The sequence below is a fragment of the Rhinolophus hipposideros genome (assembly GCF_964194185.1).
Source record: "Rhinolophus hipposideros genome assembly, chromosome: 11".
Classification (NCBI taxonomy): domain Eukaryota; kingdom Metazoa; phylum Chordata; class Mammalia; order Chiroptera; family Rhinolophidae; genus Rhinolophus; species Rhinolophus hipposideros.
The window spans coordinates 71,629,453-71,653,271 of NC_138057.1; the positions used below are offsets into that span (position 1 = coordinate 71,629,453).

At 50.2% G+C, this 23,819-nt stretch overlaps 1 protein-coding gene across 13 annotated transcripts in view; it reads left to right on the forward strand.

Annotated features, from left to right (window-relative positions):
- GSN (gelsolin) overlaps positions 1-23,819 on the forward strand; it is a 100,039-nt gene that overhangs the window by 43,272 nt on the left and 32,948 nt on the right. For 2 of the 13 annotated variants that reach the window (XM_081065664.1, XM_081065667.1), the window contains exons 1-3: positions 4,651-4,743; positions 7,148-7,247; positions 14,863-14,950. Coding sequence is in view for 1 of the 13 variants with exons in the window: in XM_081065663.1 (XP_080921789.1) it covers positions 19,141-19,182 (42 nt within the window). In the remaining 12 variants the exon portion in view is untranslated. Of the gene's footprint in view, positions 1-4,420; positions 4,744-7,147; positions 7,248-11,660; positions 11,713-14,862; positions 14,951-15,266; positions 15,345-19,075; positions 19,183-23,819 lie in introns of those variants that run through there. The other 11 variants (XM_081065665.1, XM_081065670.1, XM_081065661.1 and 8 more) reach the window with 10 other exon arrangements.

Genomic DNA, 23,819 nt, shown 5'->3' on the forward strand with positions numbered 1-23,819 from the left:
TTGTAAGGCGTAATTGAAATAATAAAGTGGCCAGCATATAAGCGCCCCCCAAATGGTAGTTACAATTACAATTTTAATTTTTCCTCTCATGAGCGCCACTGTCCTAGGGCCAGCTGTGTGGGTACGGACAGGACTGAGTGGTAGAAGGAGAGAGGGCATCTGGGTGCTTTTGCCATTTCCTTGAAAATCTAGCCTGGAAGGCCGGATGGAGGGGGAATTTTCTACAGGGTAACATCATCAGTGACCCTCTTGGAGGCTCACGCTGTCCAGCATCTGACTCGTGTTTATTTGGCGCAGTCATAAAATCGTGCCTGCTAGGAATCCAACAACGTAGAAATTCATCAACTGTGGGTTTTACGGCTGAGCTGACAGTGATTGTATGGAACCCATACTTCTAAGTTCTCGTTCAAATAATGGCACAAACACATTGCTGCCCAGGGAGTCAGAGGACGTTAGGATTGGCGGCTCTTGGAATTCAAAGTACAGTCCTCTCCTGGGTCCTGATGTGTCCCAACTCACTGTCTGACTAAACTCACCTGTCGTTTCCCTCATTTACTGACTGACTAATTCAATAAAAGTTTGCGAATCATCTGCTCCCTGCCAGGCACTATTTGATGCTGGAGATACGTTGGAAAACCTAGCAAACACATGTTCTCCTTCTTCTGAGTTCAGCAGTCAGTGAGGGAGATATACACATAAACAGGCAATCTCCAGTGCAGACTGATGAATGGGGGAACCTAGGGTATTGGGTAGTGCTGTGCTGGTCAATGTTGAAACAACATGTGCGGTGGGTGGTGTGTCGGGGAGAAGAGACGCCTGATTGGTAGCCTGTGCTGATTTCTGTGGTGTAAGTACTCCCACCAGACCTGATGTCAGCTTACGTGTGCTCTCACTGAATGTGGAATCGGGAAGTGATATGCAAAAGCACACAATTAGGTAGTATTTCCACCTGTTACGTAGATAAATAGCTAAACTAGCCTTAAGAGCATAGGTAGTAGTATAGTGAAATAATTAGGAAGTCATAAGTTTAGAGAACTTGTTATCTTTATTTTATAATGTATTTAATTATAAGTTTATGTAAATTAATTTTTATTGAAGGCTGTATTTAACAACTGGCTGTCAGAATTCCTGGAAATGTAACAACCAGCTCTTGCAAGCTAGTTCAAGCTGGCTCTACCGCACCACTGAAGGGACTCAGGCTGGAGCCAATCACAGACGCCTCCCGTCTTTCAGGTTCTTCTTCCTCCAGCTTCCACACTTTTGTTTATTCTGTGCCCTTAGCAGAAGATGCTATCCCATTCCTCCCTCAACTTTGTTCTTGTTCTTTCCATCCTTTCGAGGCTGACCGCGTCCTTCCGCACAGTAAAGCTGTCTTCTCTGCCTGGCGTCCCTTCCCCTTTTCTCTCCATCCACAGGTTACATTGGGAGCAGCCAGGTTTGTGCAGTGTGACCCTGGTCCTCTCGCTAGAGTCAGCTGGACCAAGGGTCAGCATCTGACCCAAGTTAGCGTGTGGGTCACAGACAAAGACTCCAGCTCATTGCTGGTAAAAGCCATTTTTTGGAAAGCACAGATGCCTGTCTGATGTGAGGCAGAATGGTAATATGATGGACAGTGGTGAAAGATGGTACTTTCCGGGTTTCCTTTAATGCTCAGGCCCTGCTTCTGGTCTGACTCTGAGGCCAGCTGCATCCCTGCCCCTGGGGGTGTTCCAGGACCTCCTGAGAGCGCCCCTTCAGTGAATCCTTGGCGTTAAATCCCTGTCTCTCGCTCTGCTCCTGGGAACCTGCTATGAGGCATTCAATGCTCAGTACATATTTACCCTAATAACTTATTTTTCTGAAGCTAGCTTCAGGAGAGGTCTGCATCCAAAAGAGCCCAACGGATGCAGAAGTCTCTCCTGGGCAGCCCAGTTTTCTCCTCTCTGAGCTTCTTCACACCCACCTGGCCATTTAATGAGGGTCTCATGGGCTTTGTCTGTGGAAGATGGCAGCTTTCAGAGATGACCAGTCCTCACAGGCCAAGTTAATTAGCCAAAATTGGGATGTCCCAAACTCTCGTTAGAAATTCCGATAGTTCAGCTTAGGTCTGGTGACCTCTCCTAATGCTGTCAACTGTGTTTGGGTAAGGGTTATAGTACAAACCTGAGTGCCAAGTAAGGGCCACCCCAGTGGGTAGGGAGAGGCATTCTCAGAAGGGGGAACAGGCACCCCCAAACAGTCTACTGCATGGCCTGGGTGTGGCCTTTGTTTCCCCAATTCCTCACTCCTGGGGAGGAGGTGGTCTTCTGGCAAAAGCATACATCAGAATTCTTCCATGAGAGGAGACCCATATCAGCATGAACAAGACAACATTCACTCTGAAGGTAAGACCCAGGGCAAACAGGTTCACTGATGCCTAGACCCAATGGAGAGAAGAGTACAAAAAGGAGTCTAGAAAGAAATGGGAATAAGACACCAAGGCAGAGGGGACTTCTAAGCATCCATGAAAGACAGACTTGACCCTGACTGAAAGGTCAGGCCAAGATATATCTAGACCAGCTGTGAAACACATGTGTTGATGGACGCAAAGCAAAGCACTGGGAATTTGCTTAGCCTGCCAGTGTAAGTATTGGGCAGCACCATCATTGTCATCATTTTAAATTATGTCTGGTGACAGCCGAGGCTTATAGGCCTTCCCAGTACCAAACGAAGCAATCACAGGGTTATGTGTACAAGCCTCTGCTTTCTTGGCCTCAGTTTCCCCATTTCTGAAATGAAGGGTTCGACCAGATGTTCTCCAGTGTTTCCTCCATCCCAATATGATATTCCCCAGTTCTGTGGAGACACAGGTTTAGAAGTTTCCCTCTCTTTGTCTGAGAGAAGCTGCTGGGGTTGGAAATGATACGTTAGATAACTGCAGGGCGCGTGTAAGCCGCAGAATGTAATCAAAGAGCTCAGAGCCAAGTGGTCTGCATTTCTGCTTTTCTCCCCACCTGCCCCACAGTGGGCCTCCGGCAGCCTCTGGAAAAAGCAGGGAGTGGCAGAGAGAGGGCATGAGCCTCCCTGGGGGGTGGGCACCCTGTTTTAGTTCTGAGAGAAAGTGGAACTAGGCAGAGTTTCCCAAGTCAGGAAGGGTGACAGAGTATGACACAGGACATTGAGCAAAGGTGAAGGGGCCAAAGACTCAGGCATGTGTGGTGTCACCTGAGGGGAACTTGAGAGAGCTACTTAACCTGTATGCTTTGGCCTCATCTGAAAACTGCACATGGTAATGCCTACCTTGTGTGAGTGCTTGGGGCGGGGGGGCGGGGGGGGGTGAAAGTTGGTAACACCTGGAAAGCCCAGAGCATGGCACGAGGTGTTTAAGAAATGGTTCCTGTCATTCCGAGTGTTGTACAAAGACGGGGCAGGAGGAAGAGCCAGGCTGGGATTCCCCAGGCCCTATGGCTCCCCTGGCTGCTACTCAATGGGAAAACCAGGAAAAACCAGGAAGTGAGTCCTGTGCTTTTGGCTTCTCTGCTTTTCTGACTCTGCTCCCCAGCACCTGGCAATTATTGACTTGGTACATTTCACCTTGTGTTAGAAGGAGATTTACCCAGCTGAACATGGGTCTGCCACCAACACCTGTGCGGGGAATGGCTATCCTGGTCACCTGGTCCAGTCGCCTGTTGTGAGTCCCCACTTGGGCCGCAGAGCAGCTGTTAGAGTCCGGGGAACCCATGTTTGCACCAGGTTGCTTAGGAGGCTGGCCTAGGTCTCGCTCCATCACAAATTTCATTTCTCAAATGCATGTGAGATGCTGTTGAGATTTAAGTAAAATACTACACTTGTTTACAGTGACTTGCATTCATCTCCCTGACAATGTGGAGTTGCTTGATCACCTAAAATAATGATCTACCATCACGCGTAAAAGAACTTCCATTTATAGAGAACCCACAATACCTGCCATTGTGCTAAATCTCTCACTGAGTCTTCCCAACAGCCCCATAAGACGCAATTATTATGCCCGTTTTACAGATGAGGAAATTGAGACTTTGATATGTCATTTGCCTGAAGTTGCAGGACTAGTAATGTCAGGGGTTCCAACCCAGGCGGTCTGACTGCAAAGCTCCTGCTTTAACACAAGGACAGGCATGCACTTGGGCATTTCTTGTTTCTTCATTTCAAATGAAGTTGGGAATCATCATTCCTTATTCCCTTCAGTGGGTCTAGGGGCTGCTTGCACACCTACTTCCCCTGCTTTTGTAGGAAGCCCATTTCACCCGCAGAGGGCTTTGCCTCCTGAAGTCGGAGGGTGTCACCGGAGCTGCAATGTGCCTCAGCTGGTCCCAGTGGAACGTGGCACTCTGCCTAACCAAACTGAGCTCTTCGGCCCCAGCCCAGCCCAGGCGCTCCGCCCCTCCCCACCAGGCTCCTGCAGTTCTCCTTGCTCCGGGCCTCAGTTTCCTCGCATAGAAAACAGGAAGCTTGATGCCTTCCTTGGGCAAGTAGCGAGGGGACTGGTAAAGTGACAGGCCGTGCCCTGGAAGAATGCTAGCCTGGAAGCAGAGTCGCCATTCTCCCGGCAGCCTAGGGGAGGGGCCGGCGCTCCTCCCCGCCACCCTTTCCCCCTACGCCCCATCCCGGCCGCCCCGCCCCGAGGGCGGCTCCGGCCCGCGCCCTGCCCACCCTGGCCGAGCGACCGCAGTGCGCCCGCCCGGTGGCCCGGAACCAGCTGAGCACCGCTGGACCCAGCAGCCGCCCTTGCCAGCGCCGCAGCAGCAGGTAGGGGAAGGGGTCGGCCACGACTTCGGGCATCTGGGGATCCCGGGCATCTGGCTCCTTCTCCCCCCTCGCGGTCCGAGCTCGCCAGCACCTGGAGGCCGGCGCGGCAACGGGCGCATCGCTGTGGAAGGGCTTCCTCCTTCACCTCTGGAAGCCCGTCTTCCAAAGGACCAAGGAGGGCCGGATGGGGGGCTAGGGCAGAAGAAGAGGGCGGCCTGCCCCCACGCACAGGCCCCCGCTGTCTGCCAGCATCCGAGCTAACCTTGCCCCCGCCCCCGCGGCTGCTGGAGCTGGGCCCAGGGTGACCCCAGCGCTCGGTCCTCTGACCCGGCCGTGCAGGTAGTCGCCCGCCCGCCCGCGGTGTGGCCTCTGGCTCCACTGGGGAGTCTGCTCCACGGATTCTAGACTCCAGGCTAGTAATGCCTTTGCCTGCTCGCCCTGGGCGACGAGGAGCCGTCCACCTCCCTCCTCTTTCCGGACCCAGCACTGTTAGAAAGTTGTCCTTGTACTCGTCTGAAATCTGCTTGCATTTGTCTCCTCCACCCTGCAGTGTTTGTCCCCTTCCCTGACTCACAGGCAAACTTCTTTCAGAGTTGAAGACAGTGATTGCAGTCTCAGTCTCTCTCCCCATCGTCCCCATCCTCTCTCCTGCCCCATCACCCCAGAACCTGACTACAGCAGGGTTCCCCTCATCCAGTGTGGGCTGACTGCTCTGGGCCATGCCCGAGGGCAAGTCTGAGTTCTTGCAAGCGTTGGGTGGGCAGGGGACATCTTTTGTAGCCTCTCATCTGTCCAGACAGCTACCCTTTATCCTGCCTCCACACCTTCCTCAGAGCAGAGAGGAGAATCTTTAAAACACGCAGGACTCTAAACAGCCAAAAGCAGGCAGGGCTATGCTGGGGGTAACAAGGGCTTTGTGGAAGCCACGGCCTCTGGGGAGATGCCTCCTGCCTTTGTTTGGCCTCAGGGGGCTTTTCTAAGACTTGATCCTGCACACCCTGTTCTCCCAGGACCACATTTCTGACCAGGCACCATGACCTTTTGCTGCACTGCACTTTACAGTGACCATACGCAGCTTGCTGAAGTCTGACTCCACTCCACAACGGAGAGAACTGAAGGGTCCTGCGGATTTGTCACAGGCGCAGTCACACTGAGAAAGGGGCAGGGCTGGAGCCCAGTTCCAGTGGGCCCTGGGCAGACTCCTTTTATCTGGTGGGACCTGAGACCCCCCCACACACACTTGTGGGTGCTGGTTGGTGTCTTGGGTATGGATGTTAGGGGAAGAGGCTTGGGGCAGGAGGAAGGACAGGAAGGCGGACAGTGGCAATCTAGCTCCCTTGAAACTCCATTTTCCTTTCTGGGGCCTCACTGTTTGTAAATGCCAGGGAAATTGTAAATAGCTGGGGGGAGCTTGGGTTGGCACCACGGTGAATTATTCAGCAGCAAAGAAGGTTTCCGTGTGAATCAGGGAAGGGAACTCTAGAATTTTCCATAGTCTTTTTTTATTATGGAGTAAGGCGAACTTGGGAAAGTTCTCTGGAAGGGGGCTACGGGGCGGGGGGGGGGGGGGGGGGTTGCCTCTCATGGCATTTCCTTCCTCCCTGCTTCCTTTGTTCAGCACTCTTTGGGGGCTACTGCCTTGTCTTGTGATGGACCAAGGGCCCTCGCCGGAGGACAAAGCTCTCTGTCCTCAAGATGCTTCCCCTCTATAGGGTTTGACATAATTATGTGATACTGAGATATATACTTCAGCCTGTAAGAGTGGTGACTAAGTCTGTCTGGGCGACTCAGGCCTCAGAAATGAGTAATAGTTTCCCAGGAAATAGAAGTATTGAGGTAAAAGACATACTAAAGAAACGGGAACAGCTCGTGCAAAGGCACTGAAATTTTCTGAGCAATCTACGTGGCTAGAGTAGTGGGAGTTGAGACTGTAAATAAAGATGCAACTAGATTGTAAACTAAGGGTTTGGACTTCATTTTAAAGCCAGTGAGGAGTTGAGAAAGGTTTCTGGCCAGGGCAATGATAAAAACTCTCAATCTGGTGGCTGGTGTAAGGGGTTCATCGGAAAGGGCTAAACTGGAGGCGAGGGGGGGACCCCCCCAGGAGGCTGCCGCATGGTCAAAGGAAAGAGCGTGTAGGTCTGAAGGAGAGCAGTGGCCCTGCATGGATCAGAGTGGCAGATTCCGGAAGCCTGACTGAAGATCTCAGAACCTGCTATAAATGTCATCGAAAAGCAGACAATAGTTTTATAGCTACTGGATAAAGCTGCTAAGTTATTTTGAGTTTTGCTGTGTTATTTTCTGCTTTTTATTATTTTTAAGGCAAAAAATATTGTTAAAGATTCAAACATAGAGGAAAGTATAGAGTGACCCGAATCTCTCCAAACCTTATTTTTTCCCCCAGCGGTGGCCACTGTCAACAGCTGTGTGTGCACTTGTGCCAAACTATTACAAGCAAAATCTGTTGATTGGACGCCTTCACACTTCTCGGCCATCCAGTGCAAGTAGGTCACTTCCCCGTACTTTGTGTGGATAGTTTGGGTCTTTCATGAAAAGTTGCCAGGTCATAGAGATGATTTCTGTATGGTCTGTAGTCTTTGGCTGAGGCATTGGTCTCTGGTTTTCAAGAAAACTTTACAGCCTAAATCTACAGTCTCTGGGAGTATATATTTGCTTATTCGAGACTGCAGAACTGAGAAAAGTTAGAAGCACTGACTTGTGACTAGAGCTGTAGTCTTAATTCTTTTGAGTGACCTTGGGCAAGTCTCAGCTTTCTGGGCCTCGGTTTCCTCATCTGTAACATGGGGGGGGTGTTGGTCTGCATGATAATCATAAAAAGCTATCTTTCAGTATATCAAGCACTGTGACAATTACTTCATTGATTCCTCACAACCATTCCTGTAAGATAGGTACTATTACCCACTTTTATGGGTGAAGTAACTGAGGTGTGGAGAGGCTAAATAATGTGCCTCGAGTTGTGAGGCTATAGGTGATGGTGCCAGGATTCCAGAATTCTGACTATATAGCTCTTAATCATTGCAAACATTCTCCTGAAGGGTCCGTGTAGTCCTGATGTGAGAACTGGTGGAGGAGTTCTGCTGTGGCTGTGACAATGGACGTGAGTCAGTGTGTACGGCTTGGGGAGCTTAGTCTTCCGCTGAGAGTCCTGAAGTGGCCTCGCAGGGCTGTTTGTAAACTCATACTTTTCTATGCTGTCACCAGGACTCCAGAGGGCAGATCAGTTTTACCTCCATTTCAGAGAACACAAGACTTGCCCAAGGTCACTTAGTGAGATGGGGGCCCAGCCAGGACCAGTCCCCCTCCTTTCATCATTTAAGCCCATGTTCTGGAAAGCTTTCTAGGGTAGCCAGGAAAAGTGGGCACCCTCCTGCCCCATGGTTATTCCCTGAGAAAATACTGGCAGAAGCAGGAAAAAGCAGGTCCCAGGAGTTATGTATTTTTGGGAGGGAGGGAAAGAAAGACACCAGTGTTTAGGCAGCTGGGGGACTTTAAGTAAAAATATCTTCTCCCTTTCAACTGAGTGAGCGTGTGTCAAATTTCAGCCTGATGTGGTTTGTGAGTTTGGAGACCACAGGCAGGCTGGGTTCCTGCTGCTCTCCAGCTTCCCCTCCCCTCCCCACCCTGCCATATGCCTGGGACCACATCAGCAATTAAGGGCAGGGCAGAGAAAAGCCGTGGGTGTAGTGGGCATCAGAGGCCCGGGCTTGGGTCCTGGTTTTGCCACTGACAAAGTAAGGGGTGACTTGTGCTAGTGTGTGCCTTTCTCTGGGCCCCAGTGTCCACCCTGCACTAGGGGGGTTGACAGGATAATGTCAGGCTTTCCCGGTTCTGCTGGCCTTGAGTCAGCGGGCTTTGTACTCAGTGCAGGAACATGGGACCTGCACGTCTATAAGCACAAAGTGAGCCCGTAGCAGCCATCCGTGTTTAAGTTACTTGTGCCAGTGCCAGCTGCAGCTTCAGCTACCGTTCATGAATTTGGTCTTTGTGGACTGAATTGGTTGCCCCATTTTGCAGATAAGGAAGTTGAGGCCTAGGATTCATTTATGTATCCTATTCTCTGTTCTACCAGCAATAAGAGTCATGGCCACCGTATGTAGCATGCTTACTGGGTGTGTTCACCGTTTGTCTTCACCGTCTTATTTAGTCTTTTAACAGCCCTGAGAGTGAAGATAATGACTCAGTTTTACAGTTGAGGTAACTGAGGTTTGGCCTAGAGACATGACATGACTGACTTTCTCTTTGAGCCTCACAGTAGCCCTGAGGTTGTCATTATGGGCTTCATTTTATAGATGAGGAAATTGAGACCTGGAGATGTGAGCTGTCTTGCCCAGGGTCCCCAGGGGCCACATGTCCAGTTAGGTTCCTTCCCAGCCTCAGAAGGAGCCTCTGCATCTCTTGCATTCAATGCTTAGACGAAGGGATAACAGTTTTCTTCCTGGGCTGTAAAGCATCCCTGAAATTTGCTCTTCCCAGGGGGACACCCGAAATGGTTTGGGCTGTGGCGTCTCTCAGGGAAGTCTGAGAAAGTCAGTCCAGCGGGAGTGGACTCATTGATTCTGCTGACTGATTAAGCAAACAGCCTTATTACTTTCCACCTTCAGCAAGGATATCATCTAGGTCTGGCTTATTTGCCAAGCAAAGAATATATATATGGTATATGTGAGCCTTCAGGGTGGGACTTAGCCGTCATTTCCTTTCTATAGTGACCGTGGCCGGGTGGGTCGTTGGTGGGTACTCAGTAAATACTAGTTAATTTGGGGGCTCTGGCACAGTGCTGTGGGTGAGATACCTATAGGATATGGGGTAGTTTTTTTCTCCCGTCCTCCAAGGACTTTTTTTTTCCTTTTTCTAATTTTAATAAATGTTTATGATAGGAAATTTAGAAATTAAAAGAAAGTATAAAAAAATAAGAACTGTCCATAAGTTTGCCAACTAGAGATAATCACTGCTAACATTTGGTTGCATTTCCTTCCTGATATTGTCAGCACTTTTTTTTTAATCCTCACATAATTGTGGTCATAACACATTTATAATTTTCTAGTCTGACTTTTTGTTTTTTCAACATTAGAACATAAATATTTTCTCTTGTTATTCAGGACTCTAAATTTAATTTTCAAAAGTTTTAAAAGTATACTATACCTAAATAGATAAATGCGTGTTTATTGCTATTTTAAATCTTTCATTCCAAGGGGATTAAAGAAGTAAAATAATGCATTTTGTTTGTAAAGAACAAATTTTACTTTTTTATTGTGAAAATGATATATGCCCATCTAATTTTATCAACAGTGCTGCAATGAATATCCTAATGCATAAATTATCCTTCTTTCATTATTTCTTAGAGGGGAGCTCAACATTTAGAGTTTCTGGGCCAAAACTGACATGTTTTACAGCTTTTGCTACATTTTGCCAAATTGCTGCCCAGAAAGATTGCAGCAGTTCTTATTCCCACCAGCTATGCCTGAGGGTGGTGGCCTTTAGCACTATCGGAAGCCAGTCTATCAAAAGTCTAGCTGTTTTATTAAAAGGCTCAGGGATCATTTTCCCCAAACATCATACTTCGTTCATTCATTTCATAAATACATTTGCACAGGTCAGCATCCGTAAAGGATGACGGTTAAGATCCCAGGCTTGAAGCGCTAGAGAGAAGCCGCTTCTCATTCTAGTTTCTGCTTTGCACTTGCCATATGACCTTGAGCTTATGCCAGCCAGGTGACTGCTCTGCCTCCACACTTAGGACAGAAGGGCTTGACTTTGTGTTCCCAGCCCTGAGACTTTGGTGTCACTGTTATGACGCTCAGCGGAAGGTCCCTCTCCTGACTGCCTTCACCTCAAAACAGTTTCCAGACTCCAACCTTTACAGTTGGACCTCGGGAATCACCTGGCCTCACCCCCTTACTTCCTGGCCAGGAACACTTCATGCCCAGAGAGAACAAGTGAATTTCCTAAAGCACACAGCAAAGCTTCTGATTGCTACTCCACCACTTGTGAGACTTCAAAAGCACTCATCTAAACCAAAATTATTTCACTTATTATTAAACCTAAGGCCTGTGAAGATTGAGGAACTTGGCCATGGTCAGACCCCTCGTTTGTCCTGGCAGTGTGGTTTTTGGAATAGTCATTTCCCTTCCTAACCAGTTTCTCCCCACTGCAAAATGAGGAATGGCACCTTCTCTGGTTGGTCCCCCTAGGTCTACTTTTCTGCCAGTTGAAGGTTTAATTTCTAGGTCCAGTGGCAGGTTTTATTCTGTCAATTGTGCATCCTAAAGCGGCGTGCTTTTTGAGGTCACTAGTGTAGATGTTAGGTCAGAGACTTAATGTTACAACATAAAGAAAGATGCCTTTGGACCCTTTCCTTGAGGACAGGGTTTGTTCAGTGTTGCAGTTGGACATAAAGGTGTTCTAGAGCATCTCAAACTTTATCAGCACATGGATCACCTGGGAATTTTGTTAAAATGCAGATTCCAGTTCTATAGGTCTGGGATGGGGCCTGAGACTCTGCATTTCTACTGAGCTCCCTGGTGAGGCTCATGTTGCTGGTCCAGGGGCTACCCTTGGCATAATGAGATTCTAAGTCCCTGTTCAGGGAGAGGCCAGACCAGGAGCCCGTATCTCTAAATGTCTTATCTCTGATGTTCCTCCTACTCATTGTATTTACCTCCTTCTTTTCCACTGATCTAGCTATTTGGTCCACAGCTATGAGTTTCTAGAATCTGAACAGCCCTTGAAATATTTTGGTGCCTAATTGCAGAGCAAAGTAGGACCCTCCTTTAGAAGAGAGTGACTCAATAGGAAGCCATCTGAAGGGGGAGAAATACATCTGAAGGGCCCAGCATCTGGCTGAACCATTTCCACTCCAAGTTTTTCTACTTAAAATTATAAACTTTCTTTATCTACAGGCTGCAAACTACAGCCTGGGGAGGCCCCAGTCTGTTTTTTTATGCCTCTGAGGTAAGGATTTTTACATTTTTAAAAAGTTGTTAAAAAAAACCACACACACACAAAACCCCCACACTCAAAACCAAACAAGGAAGCATACACAAAAGAGAGGGTATGTGGCCCGCAAAGCCTAAAATATTTACTGTCTGGCCCTTTCCAGTAAAAGTTTGCTGACCACTGATCTAGAGTAATCAAAGCTTTATGTTTTTCTCTAGTGAGCAAGAAGCCTAGCCTTATAGCTTGAAATTTAGTGAGACCAAGATATAGGGGTGAGGCAGCCTGACTTGGTGGGAACTGCCCAGACAACTTAGCTGTGTGACCTTGAGCACATTACTTCACCTCTCTGAGCTTGTGTCTTTCCTTCACAAAATAGGAACAATGATAGCTGCTTGGCAGAGGTCTTGTGAGGATGAGAGATGATGTATATGAAATGCTTGACACTTGGTAGGTGCTCAGAAAATCACTGTTGTCATTGAGGTGGCCCTGTGAACACTTCTGGCATTACTGGATGGATACCATGTTTCACCAAATCTGAAGGTCCTCCCAGTGAGCTGGGAAACAGTCTTTTAGGAGAAAAACAGCTCTGTACAGCTGCCCGTGCCCCCCAACCCCCAGGTCAGAAAGCTCCTCTTCAGCCCAGTAGACAGATAGGGTTCTGGTGACTTTTACACTTCACTAACGGTGAGCTCTCTACCCGCAGGCCAGCCTTTCCACTGATGGGCAGCTCTGACTATTGAAAGTGCTTATGCTCCCTCTGCTTTAAGATGTGGTTCGGCAAACAGGCACCTAGTGAGCCTGGGCTGGGATCTGAGTGCTGGGAGGACCCGCCTCTCTTTATGGCTCCATCTGGGGCGTGTGGGCGATAGACTAGAGTCAGTGGTTTGTGGACCTTGTTTTTAAGCCACTTCAACTTTCAAGTCCAAGATGGAAAACAGACCAACTTGGAGTTAGCTGGGGCTAATTCTAAACCCAGCCCAGTCTGAAACGGTGGAGCTCCCAATGTCCGAATCCTGGGAAAGAGTGTAATGCCCTTTTCGCCCATAGGTGGCAGCATCTGCACTCTCAGTCGGCTCTGTGCTGTGAGTGTGTGCACACATGTGAGTCACTAGTTTCTTCCTTTGGTAAATCGTGAGCTGTGGTGGCCCCAGCCCTAGGCTAGGCATTAGCATACACGGGAGCAGGTCTCAGCCTTGGAAACAGACCGTAATACGGTGTGACAGGGAAGACCAGGCCAGTGAGAACTCAGAGGAGCTCAGCCTCAAAGGGAAAGGGAAGGTTAGAGAAGATTTCCTGGAGGAAAGCTGGGCTTGATCATGAGTGGAAGGAGGAAGGAAGAACCGGGGTGAAAGAGAGTTCTGAAACAAGAGGAAGCAGTCTATGCAAAGATTATCCAAGGATTTAAGGAACAGATTACAGCCGTGTCTGGCTGGAGCCTGGAGGGGTGTGGGTGGAAGAGAGGAACTGGTGAGGGCTGAGGCTTTATGATTTGATGAGGGCAGATCATGAAAGGTGTTGAAAAGTTCGTTAAGGATAAGGATCTTGGACTTTTTATCTAGGGGCCAAAGGGGAGCCATACATACAAAAGCCACCTCTGCTTTGATCTGTCCCACGGAACCAGGAAGTCTTGGTGGAACTCTCTGGGGAAGGCCTACAGAGATGGCACTTAACACCAGGTGCTAAGGCTCAGATACGTGCCAGCCTCTTTCCAGATCTCCTGCTGTGCACTCGTGCCACTCACAGTGCCGAAATCCACCAGGAATGGCTGGGTCATGTACTGGCAGCTGAGAACAGGGCGCATTTGTGTCTGAATCCCAGCAGCCTGCAGGACCCCACTGCATTTGGGAACCTGGACTTTGGCTTGGAGAAGCTGGTTTGGGCAGAAATTTTCCAGTGTAGGCTGGAGCCAGCTTACTGAGCTGTCTCCAGATCTAGATGACTGGGACTCGGTAGCGCGAGGAAGGAGAAAGATCCAGGTTGTCTCTGAAAGGTGAGTGTGGGTGGTGGGTGGGGGCTGGAAGACGGGGCTGCACAATCTTGGCCGAGGTAGGCCGGCCCTTCATTCAGCCATCTAGCATACACCTGCTGGTCTGCTGTTCGCCAGGTCATGTGCTGGGGCCGCACCTTCAGAGGCAGAGCAGTCTGGTGGAGAGCTCAGTCTGATGGGAGAGAAAGACCCGTCACCAGAGAATGATAATACGCTCCTGCAAGAATAGAGCAATGCTTAGGTATAGAGGTGGGATTATGGCATGTAAACAGCTTGGGTCCTCAGGTTGCACAACTACAACATGAGAAAGATATAACTCCTAGAAAAAGACTTAGGGATTTAATTACTAATCAGAGTAATACATGCACTGTTCAAAACCCTTGACATATTTTATCTCCTTTAATCCTCATAATGACCCTATGGTGTGAGTTCTAACATAACCCCTCTTTTACAGAGAAGGAAACTGAGACTCAGAGAAGTGCAGTAACTTGGTCAAGTTACATAGTTAACTGAAGGACCATTTTGTCTAACTCCAGAACCCCGAACCACAGCTCTGAAGTTGACTGTACGCTGAATTCAGTCATGCAGTGGCATTACCTTAAATGTTAATGGGATTTTAGGCTGAATTAATAGAGGCATGATAACTAGAATGATGGAGGTGAGAGTTCTGCTTGCCCTGCCTGCTCTGAATGGAACTCATCTGAATGTCTAATTCTGGATCTTGTTTTGTCAGGAGAGACAGGGTTCATTTGGAGTAGATCAGGGAAGGCAGTGAGGGAACTGGATACCCTGGTCTCAGGAAGAGCTGGAGGAAAGGGGGTGTACAACTTGCAGAAGACTTCAGGGGCCCAAGATCACTGTTTTGAAGTCTCCAAGGAGCCGTTGGGAAATAGGGTGACTGACCTGTTTTGGCTGACTGCAGAGGGAAGAGCTAAGATCAGCATGTATAAGGCATAGAGAAAGATTTTAACACATCTTAACGACAATATTTTTAACCATCCAAACTCTCCAACAGAAGGTCTTGAAGCCTTGGCAGGAAATAAGTATCCCTTTGTTGGAGGAATGCAAGTAGGGACTATGTGACCCTGGTAGTGGGGGCTGGGGAGGAGTGGAAGCTTTTGATTTGACCAGATGACCTTGAGCCCTTGACACTGAGAGTCTTGGCTTTTTATTTATAGGTGGTGCTGATACCTACTCTTACAGCTTCTGCCTCGGACCCAGCACCTCCACCCGGAACAGCCCTCTTCAGCCTGACAGCCTTGAAAGGTAAGTAGAGCAGTACAGACATCTCACGTCCTCCTAAACCCGCTCTGGCTGCCCAGGGGAGTCTGGAAGGGACAGCGGAAGCAGCCACTGGTTGCCACAGTTGATTCAAAGGTAGTTTCTGAGGTTTTTCTAGTAAAGCTCAGGGTACAATCTGCCTGTTACCTCATTTGTTTCTCACCCTCCCTTGAGAGGGAGGCCAGGCGAGGGTGAACCTGTGGGGAAGAGGACTGGGCTGGGTGCCAGGGTGCCTGGGCCCCCACCTAGCTGTGCTGCTTGCTGGCTGAGTGGCTATAGGACAGTTGCATTCCCTCTCAAGGTCTCTGTTAGCTCTTCTGTAAGAGGGTGGCGTCTGCCAGGAGGAGGTGCAGGAATTCTCCCTGGAGGCTTTGGAGAGGTGAGAAAAGCTGGGGAGTGGGGCCTAATTTCTGGCTTGTTGACTATAGGAGGAGTGCCTGGCAGTGTGAGTCACGGGGAAGGTGGATGAGTCATACCACCTGGGGAAGGCTGGCAGGGTGGGGCCCACCTGACTATCAGATTCACAGGTGACCTGACTTGCAGGGGTATGGTGCAGAGTCCTGGGCTGCAAGCAGGAGACCTGGGTTATGTCCCAGCTTGGGCCTTGGTTTCTCTGCCTATAAAATAGGTGCGTTGGTCTCCCCCGCACCCATCGAACAAGTTGTCACGAGGACTACACAAGCTCCCAGATGCCAAAGGACTTTGTGAGCTGTAAAACAGGAAGGATCACCACTAGGGGACTAACCCAACTTCCAACGCCAACACAGAAGTGACTTTCTAATTAATAGCAACTGTGGGAGAGCCTGGAAAACACCCCTCCAGCTCATGACATCACCTTTGGTTGCCAAAAGGAGAAGGGGCCAAATGCCTACAGGGCTTACTCATCCTCCACGGCCCAGCTGACTTCCAGGGGGTGATACCGACCACAGTCAGAGATGTTCCCCTTTCCCCAAACTTAGATCTGACGGTCTCCAGAATGCTTTGTCCTCAAAGCCAGGATTCCTAGGAGGCCCACCAGGCCGAGAGGGGTTTATCCCACTTCAGCCACAGCCCGAGGGTTCTGACAAAGGGGTAGCCCTGATGCTGCCCAGAGAGGAGGGATGGGGGCTGGTCTCGGTTCTGAAGCTCCAGCTTTTGAGACTGAGGGAGCCCTGACCACTCCAACTCCTAAAGCTGAATTACCTCAATGATTTGTCACCAAAAAGGGTGTTAGGCTCTGTTCGTGCTTTTAGTAACAACTGCTTTCCATGCTTGTGCAGACCCTGCAGGGCTCAGGCCCAGCTGAGTACCTGTTCAGTAAGCTTAGCTTGCTCAAACCCTGCACTGCTCTTCCCCACCCTGCACTGTGCCCCTTCCGCTGAACTTGGGCTTAGCCAGGGAGGCCCCACTGAGCTCCTGCTTGTCAAAATCCAGGGGCATTTCCTCAGGTCTCCATGTACCGCCTCTGGAGCATCAGATACTTTCTCCTTCTAGAAGCTCTCTCTCCTTTTTGCTTCTGGAAGGCTGTACCATCCAGTTTATCTCCTGCTTCCCTGACCTTCTTTGGGCCCTGGTTTTCTGCCTCTAATGTTCACCAGGATTCTGACCACCTTCTTGTCTTGAGTTACATACAGACTCATTACATACACTCGTTCATTCACTCATTCGTTGGTTGATTGGTTCATTCATTCATTCATTCATTCATTCATGGGTGCGTTCACTTGACAGATATTTAAGCCCTGAACTGGGTGTCGGAGAACAAGGTTTTCCTGTTCCTCATTGTCTTATTGTCCTGGGTCTTATAGTAAGTCATTACATACATAAAAATCCATTATTTCTTCAGCTTTAAAGGGAATATGGGTTGTGAGAGCATATGGGATTGGGTGGGTGTGATGGGATTCTGTCTGGACAGATGAGGGAGGGCTCCCGGAAAAAACCTAGACCTGAAGAGGGAACAAAAGGAGTTGGGAAGGGAGCCATCAGGCAGAAGGAACAGCATGGGCGAGGCTCGGAGGCAGGACATTGCGTGCAGAGTTGTTGAGGAACTGAAAGAAGGGAGCGTCATGGGAGAAGGGACTGGAGACCATGTACCACCTTAGTCATGCAAGCCCTTGGGAGCCTTGTGTAGAGTTTTAATTTTATTCTAGGCCACTGGGGAACTACTCGAAGTTTTAAAGTAGGGGAGAGATTTGCCCAGATTTCATTATTAGAACCTTTGAAAGAGATAGACCCCACCCCCACACCGATAAGCCCCAAGGGTGTAATTTTTGGTTCTTCCACACCGTGGCATGCTCACGCTGTGCCTTAGTACAAGGCTTGGTCTTGGGGAGTCCTGAGAAATGTGCACTTCCCAGTGTTCTCTGGGCTCCTTGAATTTTTTTTCATCAGACCTGCCCTGCCCCTAGAGATCCAGAATTGTGGTGGCTGAGCCCAGAGTGCATTGTGTTCAGTGCCAGGGGCTACTGAAGCCAGGGAGACCTTTTCCTCCTCTGAGTCAAGCACTAGGATGAGAGGCATGTGGGGTATTCCACACAAGGAAAGTCGCATGTGCAAAGGCTCGGCCACCTGGAGCTGCTGTGCTTGGGGACCAGTGAGCAGTGCAGCTAGAGCGGGAGTGTGACGCTGAGCTGAGGAGTGGCAGGATGTGACGGGGAGAGCAGGACTGGGAGAGGCACTGAATGCCAGGATTCGAGCCTCTGGGTGCCGGGGAGCCATGAACAGGTCTTGAGCAGAGGAGTGGCTTCATTGATGGGATTTGAGAGGGGAGGGTGGATTGGAGGGTGCAACATTATAAGCTGGTTGGATCGAGTGAATATCGCTGGGTCCCTCCTACACACACACACACACACACACACACACACACACACACACACACACACGGTAAAATACTCCGTGCCCCTTTCTGTCCCCAGCCCTTGCGGAGTTATTCCCCATTGGGTGGCTCACATGAGCCGCCCAGCGCTGTTTCACTGCAGCCCTGGGGTTTGGTTATACCCTGGGCTCCAGAGGGAGACGGGTCTGAGCCAAAGCATCACTTTGGGCCTGACTTGCTATGCGCCCCTCGACACATCCCTTAACCCCTCTCAGCCTCAATGTCCTCATCTGTGAAATGGGGGTGATCATAGGGTCGTCGAGGATTAAGTGATGAGGAAGTAAAGCGCTAAACATATCTCTAGGGCATTGGGATGCCCGGTTACCTTTATTTCCCTGTTGGTTGGTAACGGCTCAGGGCCCAGTCCATGTCCTAACCTGCCCCTTGGGGAGTCCTTAGCAGCAGCCATAAATCTGTAATATGAACTGAAACGAAGGTGTTCCCAGCAGCCCTAAAGGAGACCTCTAGTGGGACTCTGAGGGGTTTGGAAATGCTTTTAAATTTCCCCCACTGGGGCCTGGTGCAGGGCTGGGTGCGGAGGGCTAGATGAGATCTAATTTGTCTTGTTAGCTCCAGCGCTCAGCACAAGGCTGGCCTATCATGGTTCTCATAAACACTAAACAAAACAATTGAAAATTGAAAAAAGTCATAAACCTTGGGCATCATCTCGCCAGCACCTTCTTCTTATGGCTGAGGAATCTGGGGCCCAGAGAGGGGTAGTGACTCATCCAAGGTCACACAGCTCTTTGGTGGCAGGGCTTGGACCTGTTCATTTCTCTCTGGCTCAAATGTTTATTGCAATTATAATTTTTTAAATGCCGATAATTAAAATTTCAGTCAACGGGGGGAGAGGTGATAATGGAATGGGTGTTCTGGGTGTAGGGGCTCCCCCCCAGACAATTCCAGAGAACATCCTCGCTACAAAGACCCTAAGGGTATCATCCAACCTCGCTAATTTACATTGGGGGGGACCGAGGCCCAGAGAGAGGTAATGGCTCTCTCAGGGTCCCCAGAGAGGGAAGCATAGGAGTCACAGGCCCCACTTTCAGTCATGAGAAGTAGGTCGGCAGCCATTGACCACAGGCCCACTGTCTCATGCTTAGAGAAGGAATTAGAGCGTGAACAATGGTTTCCTGCGGAAGTTTTGGTTTTTCATTGTGTCAAGGAGAAGGACCATTTCCAGAACTGTGCGTGCCATGTGATGTCTGTGGAGTTGGGCCTGGCGTAGCTATTTCAGACTAAGCCACAGGGGCCTATTTATAGGCCGGTGTGATTAGATCGATGCGGCCAGGAGAGGCCTGTCTGCCTTCTGCCCAGCCCAGCTATGGCTGAGGAAGTAGCCCTGGGGGGCAATTCTGACCCGTGGGTAAGTAGCAAGGGATCTGGGGTGGTCCCTGAAGTCTGCTCAGAGGGGGGCCTCCAAGAGGCCTCAGGGAAAGGCCCAGGCCTCAGGGGAAGGCCCAGGCCTGATTCTATTGGTTCAGCCATCAGCCGAGCCCTTTGTAGAGATGCAACCAGTCCCCATCTTATTCTCTCCCTTCTTAAAAATCCTCTGCTGCCTCAGGTCGGTCCAGGACTCCGAGCAGTTAGGCCCCTCCCTCGCCTGCATGGCTAGGTCTCCACCCGGGCACACCTCTCCAGTGTTTGCGTTTCCCTGAGCCTTTGCTTTTGCTGTTCCTTCCACCTGACTGGCCTGTTTCCAGTTCCCCAAAGACAAACCTCCATTCATCCTTCAAGGCTCTGCTCAAATGCTCCTCCTTTGTGGCCTGTCAGGTCCTGGGTGCTCCCTGCTTTGCGCTCCCTCTGCCCAGAGCCACTTGAGTGATTACCTGAATTTACGTGTATCACCCATAGGGCCAGGAAGTCCTGAGGCAGGACCTGACACAGAGGAAGAAAAAGAGAAAGTCATTTATGGTCGAGCACCTTCTGTGGCCGTTCACCTTACATGTTTGTTGAGATATGATCTGCATGCCACTCTACAGAGTAGGTATGTTTTAAAGGTGTGTAGGAGTGAGAGTAAGACTTCCAAGTCAGATAGCTCTAAATTCAGACTCTGCCTGTACTTCCTAACAGTGCACCTTTGGGCTGAACCTCTCTGACCCTCAGTTTCTCCATCTGTAAAATGGGAATAATGTTACCTGTGGGTTTTGGGGAAGTATTGTCAACAAGACAAAGCTTATAAGTACTTACGTCACCTGGTCCATATGAGCTTCTGTGGACAATACTGGTATTATTTACAGGTGGGAAAACAGGCTCAGTACAGAGAAGTGCTTTCTCTAGGGCCCTCACAAGTCAGTGGCCAAGAAGGGAGACTAAGTCTTGGTCCTGGCCTCCAACTCCACCCTGTGTTCTCTTCCCTCACTCTTAGTGCCCTGGGCCTATTCTGTTCCACAGATCAGAGAAGCTTTGTTTGGGGATTGTTTTTCCTAAGAAGTTTCCTCTGTTGCGCTACGGAATGACTCAGAACCCTGAGTCACCCGGAGGCTGATGGCCAAGGAGGAGTGGGAGGGAGGAAGAGGGAATGGAGAGAAGGGACAAGGAGGGGTCTCAGTGCCAGCCCTGGCTTTTCCACTGCTTGATCAACTAGACCTGACACATCGCCTGTCCTGCTTGGCCTCAGTTTCCTCAAAAGTGAAAGGAGATGTTGGGCTTTGATAAGTGGTTTCCAGTCCAGGCTGAGCCTCAGAATCCCAGGTTCCCGGGCCCCACCCCAACCTACAGACTCAGAGGCTGGGCGTGGGGCCTGGGAATCCACGTTTTCTGGACCCCCCCCCCCCCCGATGATTCTATTATGTTATGCACCTGGTCTGCAGAGGTGTTTGGGAACCATGTCACTCAAGGCTCCTCCCGGCTGGGCCTCAGAGTGGCTGCTCAGCCTGTGCTTGATGATGGTGTCCACTGAGTCCCAGGGGGTCACTTCTCTGGCTGAATGCTTGGGCAGTGTGGTGCATGGGAAGTTCAGGGGCTTTTTTCCCCTCTTTTTTTAAAACCAGCCTTATTGAAATACAATTTACGTAAGTTGTCGAAGTAAATGTACATGTTATATACATACATATAATTCACCCGCTTCACTTAATTCAGTGAGTTTTAATAAATTTGCAGAGGTGTGCCGTCATTTCCACAGTCTAGTTCGAGAACATTTTCCTCACCCCTAAAAGATGCCTGTGCCTGCTGGCTGGCACTCTCCACACCCACCCCGTAGCCCACCACGATTCTACTCTGTCTCTGGATGTGCAGACTGTGTGCACCTCCCAGCTTCATTCATTCTGGCTGTGCGAGGTCATGCACATTGTTGGCCTTCTCTGGGCCTGGGATTTCTCCTCTGGAAGAGAGGGGATCGTCATAGCCTTCTTTAGCTCATCGTTTGAATTTCACAAACGTGATAGAATGTCTGATGCCTAGTAGGAGCTGGGGAATTGGAAGCCTTGGCATGCAGTACACGGGACCTAGTACAGATACACACAGTTTTAACTGTGCACAGTTTTGGGCACAGTTTTAACACTACCAGCCAACATTTGCAGACTCACTCTGTGCCAGGCACTGGGCTAAGAGCCTTAAATGCATTCTCTCTTTTAATTCCCACAACAACTCTTATTAGGTGAGTGTTAATACCATTTCTGTTTTATAGCTGGAGAAACTGAGGCATTGAAAAGGGAGGTAACTTTTCCCTGGTAAAGGTGTGTAGGGTTGGGAGTCTGTCCCAGAGCCTGCCCTCCTTCACCATTACGATACAGATGGCCACCAAGGCATGAGGGACACTATTCATGGGCCCAGGACAAGGTTGATGGCACACACTTTCATGGGATAGGACCTGACACAGTGGGCATGGGATTCAAAAGGTGGTATGTAGTACAGAGTGCATCATGCAACAGATATGACATGGTGCACAGAGCACGATCCAGGTGTAAGGTGTCCATGGGCCGTGACGTGGAACAGGCATCGGGACACACACTGGACAAGGTGTGAGGGACACAGGGCGTGGCATATGTGGTGCTGGTACGAAGTACATGACGTGGGGACATGGTACCCGGGGTATAAAGATTCAGCAGAGGGGCCCAGAGGACCCTTTTCATGTCAGTGCCTGGGGCCCGAGCATGCAGCAGCAGGAGCCAATTTTCTCTTTTCACAAAGGCCAGTCTGTGTTTTGCCTCCTTCTCCGTTTCTGTGGGTACCAAAGAGTGGGCATGTCCCAGAGGAGTGGGGCCCAGAGTACCCCCCAGTCCCCCACCAGCTCAGACAGGGGTCAAGGCCTGGGGCCAAGTCCATGGTTCAGGAAGAGCCTGCTAGGCCCCCAGCTCCAGTCTTTTAGAGGCAGCTGTAAGCGCCAGCATTGGCCGGCCTGAGCCGGGTAATTTTCCTGTAAGCCATCCTCCCTCCTGCTCCCCTCCCTGGCTGCCTGCGGCTGCATTCCAGTGCGTGGAGGAGAGAAAGCTTAGGGGAAACTCAGCACTGCTGCGGGGGTGGAGGTGCAGAGGAGGCAGCGGTAAGCAGGCTGGTGCTTCCTGGCCCCTGACAGTCCCTTATCTTGTCTCATCTGCACAAGAGCCCCCAATTGCCTCATGAGACTGAGGCTCAGAGAGGCCAAGCGCTTGCCCAAGGTCACACTGAGTCAGAGACAGAGCTAAGGCTAGACGCCAGCTATCCCTGAGGCAGGAAATCGAGGACGTATAGAAACAAGGTTAGATGGCACAGATGTTGGTGGTGGTGGTTGGCAGGTGATGAGGCCAAACACACGTGGGCACCAGATCACAGAGGGCCTCAGGTGCCAAGCTGCTGTCAGTCTGCACTGGGGGCCATGGAAGGGTCTTGAGTAGGGAATGATGCAATCTCTGGATAATGGGACAGTTGAAGGTGAGGAAGCTGGTGCAGTGGTTCCAGAGGAAAGATGGGGACCCTGAACCAGGATAGTGGTTGGTTTGTGGGGGTGGGAATGAGTGTGAAGCAGGAGTGGCTGGCTTTGAGCATCTCGGCTCTGGCCTCAGCCCTTATATACTATATCCTGGTGGGATGATTCTGATTAGGCCCTGTCTCTAAGAGTGTCCCAGAGGGTTCTGGAAGCCCCCAGAGGGTCAGGCACCTGGAAGATGATGCTGGTGACTGGTGTCTGGAGGGAGGTGAGGTCAGGAGCAAACCTGGGGAGGGAAAATCTGTTGGAGCCCATCGTTCTGGAGCCCTACTGCGTGCCTACTGTGTGCTGGGTCATGTATAATTCTTCCAGCTGGTTACGATTATTCTCTGAGCTGGGAAAGGAACAAAAACATTCCAGTACCATACCTCTGTTTATGCTTAAGAGGGGAAAGTACTTTTAAAAACCAATTAAAAGGATTAGTAATAATAAAAACATCTTTGAATCTCTGGATGTTCTATTGTAGTTTAGAGTTTGAGGTAGATTGCAAAGACTCTCCAATCACGCTGTAGCATTTGGAGTTTTTCCATAACTGATTTTTACTAGGATCACGTTCTGGCAAGCCTGTGACATAGTCTGGCCATTCCATACCTAAGGACACAGGCTCAGAGAGCTTGAGTCACTTACCCAGGTAGTAGGTGGCAGGGCTGGGATCAGAGCCCTTGTTCTTTTGGGTGGAGGCAGACCCGAGAAGAGGCGTCATCAGGAGAGACTCGTGGAGGGGGTGGAGGCAAGTTAGGCTCCTTAGGTGCTAGCTCGAGGCCCTCTCCTGAGATGCCTCCCCATCCCTGGCACCAGCCACCACCCTGGGTTTCAGGGCCTTGGCAGGGTCCCTCCAACTCTCCCCTCCTCTGGATGCAGGGACAGAGAGGTAGAGGTCAAGGGTGGGTGTAGGGGCCCATGAGCTGGATGTGTGCAGAGCCTGGACATGTGCTGGGCCTCGTTTTGGCTGTTACGGTAATTGAGCGCTGGCTGTGTGCCAAGCGCCGTGCCTGGGCTCCTTCAGGCACCCCACAACGCAGGGACCCTCACCCCATTCTACAGAGGAGGAAAGTGAAGTGCCACAGGAGGGCCACTCGCCCAGTTCCCCCCACCTC